This window comes from Nycticebus coucang, chromosome 16 (genome assembly GCF_027406575.1).
Source record: "Nycticebus coucang isolate mNycCou1 chromosome 16, mNycCou1.pri, whole genome shotgun sequence".
Classification (NCBI taxonomy): Eukaryota; Metazoa; Chordata; class Mammalia; order Primates; family Lorisidae; genus Nycticebus; species Nycticebus coucang.
Genome location: NC_069795.1, coordinates 5,754,348 through 5,766,811, shown reverse-complemented (window position 1 = coordinate 5,766,811; position 12,464 = coordinate 5,754,348). Strand labels below are relative to the sequence as shown.

The 12,464-nt window shown below is 46.7% G+C and overlaps 1 protein-coding gene across 3 annotated transcripts in view; it reads right to left on the bottom strand.

Moving 5' to 3' along the window:
* The window catches only part of DSCAM (DS cell adhesion molecule), a 738,786-nt gene that overhangs the window by 132,172 nt on the left and 594,150 nt on the right, over window positions 1–12,464 (bottom strand). For all 3 annotated transcript variants that reach the window (XM_053565720.1, XM_053565722.1, XM_053565721.1), the window contains one exon: window positions 5,035–5,105. In XM_053565720.1, the coding sequence (XP_053421695.1) occupies window positions 5,035–5,105 (71 nt within the window). The remainder of the gene's footprint in view (window positions 1–5,034; window positions 5,106–12,464) is intronic.

The window sequence follows — 12,464 nt, the reverse complement described above, 5'->3', positions numbered from 1 at the left end:
TTCAGTTCTGTGATTTTCAGGTACTTCGTTAAATATATGCTATGGACAATCTAGAGTTCTAAATATTCCTTCTGATTTCAAATCAGAAACAAAACATGCCCCGAATTAAATTGTTTTTGCTTATGCAAACTGTTCGTTTTACAAAGTAAGTGAGCTCAGAGCTAAAAAATGAAATTGTATTGTCATTTACATTATTTTTATTTGCTTTAGAGCCACTTGCATGGTCTGTTGAGTTCCTGTGAAGGCATTATCACCTTAGCATCTTATTTAACTCTGAGTATGGAGAAGTACTTAACAGCCTTTCCTGAGCCTTCACCCTCCACAATACAGACCTCAAATCTGGCTCTGGCTTTTGGACTTCTTCCCACGTACAACACTTGTCTGTGATGGGCAGAGGCCCTGGTTTCCTATTAAACTCACCGTCCATTTATTGGGCTATTTCTGCCCTTGACTTCTAAATAAATTCTAGTAGAAACTTATATGTAAAGTAGTTGGTCTGGCTGGTACACTGAGCATGGATCACATCTTTGGGTGTCTAGGCTACCGCTGTACTCTGGGGTATTTCACTGTATCTTAAGACCATGCTGTTTGGTGACCCTGCTAGCTGAGATGCCCGATGCTTCCAAGGCTCTTGTGATAGGGAGCACTGGTTGCCCCCTCATTCTCGAGTCATGTACACACTCACTCCTTCTTCACTGCTTCATCATTCAACTATTCATGCAACATGTGCAAAGCTGGATAAGACCCTATCCCTGCCTTTAAGGTGCTTGTGGAACAGCAGCAGAGATATATGCCTGTGAACCAGGCTATAGTGACCATGTGATGGGAACCCCACTGAGCCTTGTTAGGTGGGACAGTTGACAGACATGGGCAGGGTGGCTGCTGGACACTATTTTAGACTGGCTTGAGTCAGGCTGGCCTGAGTGGTCATGCTGAGTTAGGGCTGGTTGAGACCTTGCAGGTGGGGAACCTGGCAGGTGAGGGACCTTGCATGTGGACTGCCTTTCAACGTCCTAGGGACTTTCTGACAAGGACAGACAGTTATGGTCATACCGATTTGGGTTGTTTCAAGAACAGCCTGGTAGGACCCTAGGAAGGGAGTTCTCATGGAAGAACAGATGATAAGTCCCCAAGGACTGGCCAGATGTTTGGTCTGCAACAGAAGTTCTGACCAGTCAGAAAGAGGAAGAGAAATGTCAAAGTAGAGATATTGTCAGGGCCTCAGTAGAGAGTCTTCAGAACACATGCACAGTTGAGATCATATGTCCCTAAAGGAACTAGCCTCATTGGCACAGTAAAAATCACACCCATAGGCGCCTTGAAAGTTTACAAATACCATGGCAACCCCCAGAAATTGTTTTATAACGATAGAAAAGGGGAGGGTTCCCAATTCCAGGAATTCTCCACCTTTTTCTAAGAAAAAACATAAATATTCCACCCCCCACTTAATATAAAATAAGGAAGTCATCATAAAAGAAGAAATCTTGTTAAACTTAGTGTCTGTCCACTGACGGGGGCTGACTTGCTCCTTCTCAGGAATGTACTACGCTTTGATCCTTAATAAAACTTCGGCACTATGTCAGCTCACCTGTTTGCTTTGCTCATTCACTCCACTGACTTGACACCAGTGGTGATTCTTTGGTACTGGGAACAAGAACCAGGGAACATGGGCACCTGCCATCTAGTTCCCCCAACACCATCACCAAGAGCAACAGGTAACACAGAGGATAAACTAATAACTCCACTTTGGAGCTTTACCCATCTGCATGGGGAGAACCACACACAACCCAAGCCTTGAATAAGCAGGATTGGGCAGGAGAGGTGGCCATGAGAGGGAAGGTGCCACCTGTGGGCCATTGATGGGCAGGAGTCCCTGGGGCAGGTGGAGGCCGTGCACAAGGGTCAGCCCCATGAAGGGTGACCTTGAGTGAACTGCAGGATTGAGCTGTATTCATCTGGCCATGGGCAGCCATGAAAGAAATAACTAAAATAAAATGGGAAAGTTGTTTATTTTGTTCAATGAAGGTGTTGTTACAGAATTAAACAGATTATTTGTTTAAAAATCAAACAAATAATTAACCAAATTTAGTATCTATCCCCAATATTAAAGGAAGACCATGAAGGTGCCCCTTACCTTTACGAGGTTTCTCACCAGAACCCCAGAGCTCTTCTCTACCCCAGCTTTTCTGCCTACTATTCTGATATTCCACCCTGGTAGGGTTAGGGCACCCTCTTGGGGGCTAATGCTATTTCTCTGTCTTTTCTTATCTCCTTTCTTTCCCTTTCTTCAGTAGTCTCCTTATAGGAAATGTACATTCTGAGCTTTAATACCATAAAACAGAGGCAGGCTGTGCGCAATGTACTGGTCTTTACATATAGTATAGATCAGCGGTTCTCAACTTGTGGGTCGCGACCCACAGGAACTGTACTAAAGGGCTGTGGCATTAGGAAGGTTGAGAACCACTGCTCTAGATAGTGCACAATAGCATACATTTTGATTGAATCAGTGACACACTTTAAAAGCTCATTATACAAATCCACCAATGTTCAATGGTGCGCTGGGGATGGGGTGGTCCTTACCTCATTAGTCTAAGTTAGATACAGACATGCCCACCTGCTGACAGGCCGCACTACAGGGCCCGCCACATGGAGACAGATGATACCCCTCCATCAACAATACACCACAATCCGTTCACAATCTAATGAAAGCCAGGCTTCCTCTTAATAACCCACACATGCTCATCCTTTCAGCACTAAGAAGAAATTTAACTGCAATTTACTGACATTTGCTGGTGCTTTCTACAAAGGGACCAAGGACACAATGCCTTTCAAAGCCTCAGAAGTTTCCATTTTTACTTCTCAGAGCTAGGTACTCTGTGGACAGACACCTCTATCATGCAAGACCCAAAGAGCATTTGAGGCCACAATAATACCTGGTCTTTTTTAGTGGCAAAACAGAAGAGAATGTGTCAGGCTAGTGAGTAAAACTTCAGAGAGTCTTTAATTCCAGACAGAGTGAGTCAGCATTCCGTTTGTAGGATGGTGTGAGTGCATGTGGGGTTGAGGCTTGCTGAGCACCTTTTTTATACGGTGTATGTGATGCTCGCGGGTGGTGGCTATGCTGACAAAGACATCTCAGCCCACGCTCCTCAGCCTGCACTGTCTGCAGCTGAACTGGCCAGTCAAGCTGCCCGCCAGAAACACAACTCATTGGCTGGGGTTGAAAAAAGCTGACACAAAGGGGCTTGCTGCATTAATGTGTGTTAATACCAAAGGTGGTCTCCGCCCCGACGATGACAATCCATTTTTGTCACAGATGCTGGTCATTTTATGGAAGAGCCAATACTAGAAGGAAAACAACAAGCCAACCAACAGCAAACAGGTGCAGCAGCTACCAAGGTGCGTCATGCCAAGACCTCGCTGCTGCTTTCTGCTCTAAGTAAGGACACACACAAAAAAAAAGGGCGAGGAAAGAAGTAAAAATTAAGTTGCACATAATGAGTGAAATCTAGAAGTAGAGCAGGAAAGGAAAGCTTACAGAATTCGTGATCTGATAACAATGCTCTAGGTCAACTGAAATTTGGCGAAGCTGGTTACTTCCGAGAGCTCATTCAAGAAGGTGACTAATTCCCCCGGTGGTTTCACCTACCAGGACAGTGCCAGGCTACTGACTAGAAGGTCTTGGGATTGTTGTGCCCCAAAGTGCTGGTGTGTGACAAGACCGTACCAGAATCAACACTGCTTCCTTCATGGAGAAAGTTTGCTATGGAAACCATGACAGCTGAGCTAAACAACGTGCTCAATCCAGCCTCTCTGGAAGGAAGTATGGAGAATCCTCAAAGAACTCCAAGTAGGCCTTCCATCTGATCCTGCAATCCTACTACTAGGCATCTACCCAGAAAAAAAAAAATCACTTTATCATAAAGACATCTGCACTAGACTGTTTATTGCAGCTCAGTTTACAATGACCAAGATGTAGAATCAACCTAAATGCTCACCAACCTAGGAATGGTCTAACAAACTGTGGTGTATGTATACCATGGAATACTTTCAGCCATAAAAGGATAGAGGCTTTACATCTTTTATATTCCCCTGGATGAAGTTGAAACTCATTATTCTGAGTAGTACAAAGGAAAAGCAGGTATCCAATGTAGTCAAGACTAATATGAAGCTAGTGGATGATGTACTACACAACCACACCAGAGAAAAAACCAATTGAATTCAAGATGGGGGGAGGGGGAAGGAGGGCGGGGGATGGGTGTGTTCCCACTAATGGACACAATGTAAGGGTATATGGCACACCTCCTGGGTGTGGGACACGACTATAAGATGGACTCTACCTAACATTTACAAACATTGTGACCGAATTGTTCGTACCCTCAAATTAATATGAAATAAAAAATAAAATAAATAAAAAAATATATATAAAAACATGGTTAGCAGTGCAGTTGTTTACACTATGGGTCAAGCTTTCTTTCCCTCCCAGCCTCTGGCAGCCAACCTGAGCCAGCCAGCAGCAGCTCAGCTCCCAGGGCCACACTATGGGCAGCTCCACCTGGGAGATGGCCTGTCCCATAGCCCATTTCAGCCTTGAGGAAACTATGGGTCTTGGTTGAGGACATGGCTGCTTAGTGGCCAGCCAGGACTTCTCTGCTTTCTGCCTACTTTCTTGGATACCACACCATGCTTTGCCACTTAGAAAAAGGAAGTGGGGGAATTTTGCTGGGATGAAGTTAGAAAGTACAGTCAGAAACACCAGTGTCACAATTTGTGAGGTGACCAATGCTTAGGACTTTGACTAAGATTCAAAGAAAGAAACAAGATACATAATTTTACTCTCTGTGGATAGAGAATTTTCTGTAAAAGTATTTAAGGTGTGAATAGAAATACTGACTTTTAAGGAATGGGCTTTTAATATAATTTTGAAAAATAAAATTTTCTTGAAATGTTAGCTACTTAGAATCACAACACTTAACCTGGGTGAAGGGCTCACCCTGTGGGGAGATGCCAGGAAAACACGTGTTTGCTGTTTACCTTCCAGGTGACCCGGATGCTCTGTGACGAGATGGGCTCCAGGTGAACTTCCTGAGGTGGCCCGTCGGGAGCTGTGAGGACCAAAAAACCCACAGGCAGGTTAGAAACACATTCCAGAGTAGAATGAACCCTCCAGGCCATGCATGGGCCCCAGGGTCAGCCCAGCGCAGGTCGTCTGTGGCGGTGGCCACGACCAGTTCTGCAGAGGTGCTCTGTGCAAAGTTTGCCCTGTGTTTACTTGTTCTTTGGAGAATGAATGTTGGGGACCTGCCATTATATTCTCTCTCACCACGTCTTTGAAAACTTTATTAATCAACCCTGACTTTGAGCAACATAAGGGGACAATAGAAAGTTGTCAAACAAAATTTCTTTCATAAAACTCATCTCTGGTGGGTGTTGGAGATCTTTCTCCTCCCTTCAGAAGCTTTATTCAGAGATGAAATATTGGGGATACTCAAGTTGCTCAGCTACTTGGGCCAAAAATAGTCAGGATTGGTCTGCCTTTGGGTCTCCTTGATTGCTTTGTTCTCCATACTTTCCAGTTTAAAATCCTTGGGAATAAGGGCTCTGGCCACAGGCAGCAGAAGCAAAGCTGAGGGAGAGCAAAGCAGGCAGCTCACACCGGCCCACCAGCAACAGCTGTGCAAGTGTCAGGGTGTTGCTCAGAGACACTTCCAGATACACCCTGTTTAGAAGTGATTCAAGTGCGTTAGCAAGGTGCTACCTAGGGCGGCGCCTGCGGCTCAGTGGGTAGGGTGCTGGCCCCATATACCGAGGGTGGCGGGTTCAAACCCAGCCCCGGTCAAACTGCAACAAAAAAATAGCCGGGCGTTGTGGCAGGTGCCTGTAGTCCCAGCTACTCAGGAGGCTGAGGCAAGAGAATCACCTAAGCCCAAGAGCTGGAGGTTGCTGTGAGCAGTGATGCCACGGCACTCTACTCCGGGCGATAAAGTGAGACTCTGTCTCTACAGAAAAAGAAAAAAAGAAATGTGCTACCTAGTAGCTGCAAGGTGTGGAGTTGAGAGAGATAAAATTATTTGCCTACCAAGAGTTCAGAACGTACGTAGAGCAATCAGAGGCACTTGCTGGGGGCCAGACAGTAAGACAGGCCGGCAGGTACTAAGCAAGTAATCACAAGGGAGTGGGCAGAGGGGACCCCTTTGGATTAAAACACGCTTGGGATTGGCGATTTTGAGATCACTGCTGAACAACAAAAGCATCATTCAGATTCTGTGGTCATTTGCAGAAGGGCGACTAGCGCATGGCAGATAAGAAAATCTAAGTAGTGGATGGCTGCAAGCCATTTGGGAGAGTTGGGAAGTCAGAGGAAAGGTAGGGGTACCTTAAAGAGAAAGGGCAGACTGGGGGAGGGCGCCGCCAACAGGAAGCTGCTTTCTTTTCTTTCAGAGGAAGAGGAACATTTGAGTTAAGCTCAATGTTTCTGCAGAACCGAAAGACACTTGACCCCTGGGCAATCCCAGCCTGCGGCCTGGAGCTTTCTTCTTCCCCAGTCAGCATTTCCTGCCCGTGACTGCAGATACCCCCTGACTGCAGGCACCCCATGGCAGGGCTTGGGACCCTGGCCTCACTGTGCTGTGCACACATTTGCTTGTCCCTGGTCACCCAATAGATAGGGCGTGAGGAATTGAGCCCAGAGTAAGTCCTGCCTTTGAAAGGGCAAAGCAACTTAAGGATGCTGGAACCCTGAGCAGGTCCCTCTCCTTGGTAGGTCTCTGGGACAGAAGGTTCTCTGGGGGTACTGCACCCTCTCGGATTGGTTAATTCTAGAAGTGAAAAGGCTCTGGTAGCACTGAAGTTAATGTCCCGAACAAGCCGAGGCAGAGGCTGGCAGCCCGCTAACTGTGATAATCATTGGTAAAGTTCTGAATCTAATTTCTGCTCAGAGGGTCTGGTCCTTTGTGCAGGAAACTTTTTATATCTGATCCAATAAAAACCCATGGAACAGATCTCTCTCTGTCACACTGATAATTCTGAAGTCACTGAGAAGCACACATTTCCTCCATAAAAATCCTTCTTGAAAAATTATTTTGAGGTCTGACAGCTATACTCGTTCTTGGTTATTTGAATTTAATTGTGTTAACTGAATTCAACATGAAATCAGTTGGTTGGGAGTTAGAGGCCTTGCTGGGGCACTGCCTTGTCCTGAATCCCTTAGGTGTGTCTGGGTTGGGGCCTTGCGACTCTCTCAGGAAGACTGCAAACGATAGTCACAGACTTTATTTTCTTGTTGAGATCTATTAACAATGAAAACAAAGGCACTAGTGTAGTGTTTACAAAAATGCCCTTGATTCTATCAGAAAACTTAAAGTCCATGATGTAATCATGAATTGACAGCAATTGACAATGCTTTTCCTGTCTGGTCTGATATTTTCTGAACGTCTTCAATGAAGTGAAAAGAAGGGAACAGTTCCTACTTCTGGGACAGATCTATCATTTTTAAGAACCTAACACCTTTATTACTTAGCCTACCAATACTTTGGGGGTTTGTTAGTAATTCATGTACTGGCCTATTTCCTAAAGTGAGTGCATTTTATTCTTTAAAAATAGTGATAGAAACAGTCCAATTGAACCAAAATAATATCATTTATACACACACACATTAGAGCTGAGTCTGGTATAATTAGGGAAGTTTTTCTGTTTGCTTGTTTTTTACAAAGGGCACTCAGTTTTCTAGCATAAGTTTCTAAAGCTTAATAAGAAAAATGTTTTAGATTATTTTAAAAATTACTCTTCTTTCAGGATTTGGTGCTTTCTGTACAGTTCATGATCTGAAATATTTTCATAGGTTCTGATCTCACTTTAGCTGATTTCTTGAAAATTACAATCTGAGGGAGAGTGAATTCCCAGTGCAAAAAATAGAGAGGGTCCGTAATGAAGAGGTCTAGAGGGAGGGATTAACAATGAAAATATGTTACCAAAATAAATGATCTCTGTGCTTCTATAGAAATCAAGTCTGTCCGGTCTGTGACATGGTAATACGTAAAGACTACGTTTACGGTTTCTAATATTTTGGCAAGGTAAAAGGCAAGGCGAGATTTACTAATTCTGTTGGGCTGAAAACCCAGCCATGACAGACAGGCTGCAAACCCCTGGATCTCTGTCCCCGCGTCCCTCTCCCGGGCCCTCATGGGCTGGGGCTGCCTTGCATCCACTGCTCTGGTTCCTGCCTGCCAGCCCCCTGCTGCCCACACAACCCCTCTGCCCCGGAGACTCAAGCCTTCATGCTCCATTCTGCTCTCAAAGAGGCCTCTCCCTCCCCATCTGTCAACATCTGGGCTCTGACCAGGGTCTGGGGCCTTCCTTGCTTACTGAACTGGGTGGAATCACCTCCATGGGAATCACACCCACATTTCCATCTCTGGTTTCCTTATCGGGGGATTTACTGAGGGCCTATGATATGCCGCCAGGTCTGAAACTGGGCAAAGACTGAGGTTACAAAAATGGAAGGAATAAACAGGTAAAAAAATGAAGCAGGGAGGTGCTCCTGTGGGGTGGCCCCCACCACGTGCTCGTCCCACACAGACGTGGGGTGGGTGAGAGGCAGGCTCTGTGTCGGGCAAAAGGGACTGAACTAGTGTTCAGTAAAAATCAAAATAAAATGTTCTTTGTTTCTATACTGTTTGAGTCAAAGTTGTAAGTGTGCCCTTCACCCAGGTAGAGTGCACTGTGTGTATACCATAGGTGTGAACCTGTGTACCCTTTGCTAATCTGAAATGAAAAATTAAATTCTGAAATTAAAAAATTCAAAGTAAAACAAAGAGTAGCTGAATTCATTTCACAACTATTAAATAAATATATAGGTCATTCATTTAAACTATTTACTTAATTAGGCAACTCTTCCTGCTCTGGTGGGAGAGGGTTGAAAAATAGACCACAGGCAGGGTCAACCAAAATCTTATATGGTGTACCGGGTGGTGACCCACGTGCTAGAGGAGGGTGTCAGGAGAGGGGACCAACTGTGCCAGAGTCGGCAGCCGGTCGAATTTTAACAAGGGAGCCAGGATACGATTGTTGAGAAGGTGATATTTGAGCACGGACTTGAAAATTCTAACAGAGGAGAGTGAAAAACATTCCAGACCATTTCAGAACAATTCCAGAACATTCCAGGAAAACTGTTCAGCATATACTTAGTGTTCATGAGAAACAGTAGAGAGACTGATGATTTCTTTAGGTTTAATTTCTAAAATTTCTTCAAAAGGGAAGGCAGAGGAAAATGACAACCACCTGCAAAGCAGACGGCTTCTAGCCATGCCGGTCTGGCTCGCTGGGTGGACACCGTGCCCTTGACACCCTTATTTCAGGCCACACTCTGGCCTGACATGGGCCACTGTCCCTGTGTTGGTGTCCCACATTTATGCCTTTTATTCCTTCAGCCCTCATTTCAGCCTCTCCCCATTGGCTCCAGCTCAGCACACTGGAATTTTCTAGCAGATCAGAGCTGCTGCTCTGGAACATGATGGCAGAGGGTATGAGGATGTGACTCAGTGCTGGACCCATGAGAGACCCAAGGACTCCATGTCAGAGCCCTTTGGAGGATTCCAAGGACTCCATGTCAGAGCCCTTTGGAGGATGTGACTCAGTGCTGGACCCTTGGGAGACCCAAGGACTCCATGTCAGAGCCCTTCGGAGGATTCTAAGGACTCCATGTCAGAGCCCTTCGGAGGATGTGACTCAGTGCTGGACCCTTGGGAGACCCAAGGACTCCATGTCAGAGCCCTTCAGAGGACGTGACTCAGTGCTGGATCCTTGGGTGACCCAAGGACTCCATGTCAGAGCCCTTCAGAGGATGTGACTCAGTGCTGGACCTCTGGGAAACCCAGGGACTCCAATAGTGCAGAACTTCCATTCTCTAATGGTCTATGAAAATTCCGTGGTGTTTCAATGAGCTCCCCCATAGCTGAACTTGCACATTCCATGCACAGGTTCATAATGCAAACAGTGAAGGATCAGCTGCCCTAAGTGTGGTCACATGGCACTAAGTGACATACGACTTTCAGGGGCAGCTGCTAATGGGGAAGTTGGTTTGCGGGAAGGGCCAGCTGTGCACGGCACATGGCTGATCCATGTCAAGGAGACCCAGCAAGTCAGATGCACTCTGGTCCATTAAAAGCTGACCCTGCCAGCTCTGACTGTCTCACTTACTCTCTTGACTTCTCCTTTTTAGGGGGGCACTAAGGCTTGTTGACAGGACTCGAGAGGAGCGTGATCCTTGTTTCATGGCTGTTCTCTGGGGTCAAGTGCATTAAATTGGTCTAATAATGCATTTGTGCACTTTCATATGAAAGTAAACTTCGTCTTGCAGCATTGGAATCATGCTACTTTCCAACAGTAGGGAGGGATGTTATATATACCTGGCAGCGATTCCTTCTTTACTATGCTCTGAGATGGGGACAGCGGGATCTGGAACTCAGATTCAGGGAGTAGCAGGACTTACTCAGAGATCCAGACCCTCTTCTGTGAAGGCACAGACAGTGACTAGTGTGGGCTCTGCCAGCCACACCTAGATCTCTGCTGCCTGTTCTTCTTTGTAAGAAGCAAAAACTATTCTGAGTCTGAGGTGTGTAGTGGAGATGTGGTCCACAGGTTGTAGACGGCCACCAGCTAAGTGAAAAAAGCTGGAGTGAGGCTCGCTGTCGGGGAGACGGCCAGCCTGAGGGTGCACGGGGCGCCCAGCACATGCTCCACCCAGCTCAGTGCTGCCAAGGGCAAACTCAAGAACAACTCAAAATTTAGTTAATCTGAAATTTCCAGATTTCGAAAAATGAAACCTAATTCAAAAGTTTTACACAACACTAGGTAGACCCCAACCGAACACACTCAAGGGCCTATAGGCTGTGGGCTACGGCTCATGACCTGAGGCAGGGGCGCCTCCGTGGGCGGCCGCTGGAGCTCTGAGGGAGCATCTCCCTGTCTCCCTTCTCTTCCCCTCAGCCTTCAGGGGCCGCCCTTTCACTTCTCTCTGTTTCTGTATGAAGCCCTCTTCTTAGCCCTTCTAGGCTTCTAAAATGAAGTGCAGTAAACTGGGAGTCTCATAAACAGCACAGATTTATTCCTAAAGTCTGGGAGGTCCCAGAGCCAGGTGCCAGCAGACCTGGTGTCTGGAGGGCTGCCCCCAGGGCATTGTCTTCACCATGACAGTCCACCTTCCTGACCCTATAACCACCTCCAGCCCCATCTCTTCATATTTGCTGGGAATTAGTCTTGAACATACAGTATTAATTTGGGGAGCACAAACATTTGGACCCTTCAAAATTTCAGTGTGGGTTTAATTCACCATATACAGAGGGAGCCAAAAAAATGTATATACATTTTTTAAGAAAGGAAAAAACTATTAAATTTGTAATTCTCAAGTCACATTTGACTCCTGCAATTATAAGAGTCACTCAGTGTGACTTGGATTCATCTTTTGTCACTGGTATATATTGAGCATTACAGTTTTTTCCATTCTTAAAACGCGTATACATTTTTTGAGTGCCTTCTGTACTTTTTCAACACATGAACACACACACACTCTGTGTTCCCTGTAAGACCCATGCTAGGCAGCCCTTTGAGCTGTGTTTTTAAATACTCATTTCGCACAGACTATGGGGGCCACACACAGCACAGGAGCATCTCTCAGATGCTCAGCCAGGTGGATAAGGAGAGATGTCCTCAGGTGCCCAAGATATAGGCACTACATTATGGTAAAAGTGAGTGGGTTAATGCCTTCCAGAAGCTTCCATACGAAGACCCTCACTGCTTGAGAGATGACCTCTTATTTGGGAGGAAAGGGAGCTGTAAGGGTGGGAAAAGGTCCCCACAAGACGGCTACAGTCCTGAAACGACCTGCTTCTGGGCACAGCGTAGGCAGCCATTCTCGGGAGGGTGCTTTTGCCAGGGCAGGTGCACTGAGCTGTGGGCAGCTCACATGCAAGGACTTTTTTACTTCAGTCATGCAGACCTGCGCACCCAGACACGCTCTATTTGGAGTGCTCCTTTGCTCAGGTCTGTCCCTTCCACTCGCTTCCCCTTGGCTCATGGAAATACTGGAGGAGAGAGGTCTGTGGGGCTGCCCCGGCCAGCACCCAGGGGAATCCCAAAGGCCTGCCCAGGAGCCCTGGGAGTGGCGTCCACACCTGTCTGCTGAGACACAGGCAGCTGCCCTGCAAGACAGCGGGCAGTGGACGGGGCTGGTCAGATGGCCGCCGGCGGGGAGAGAGAGGCTGCCATGGCAACTGCCCGCCGCAGCAGAGGTCACAGAGGGACGGGAATGAAAGACGACAGCAGCCGCATTGATGATGGCCGTCAGGAGGGCAGCTGCGCTGTGCACCACCAGAAAGACACAGCCGCCCTGAGGGGCTGTCAGGCTGGGGCGGGGCAGGGGGCAAAGGATGACATTTGGAGTTGAAGAATGGGGACAGCTCATTCTC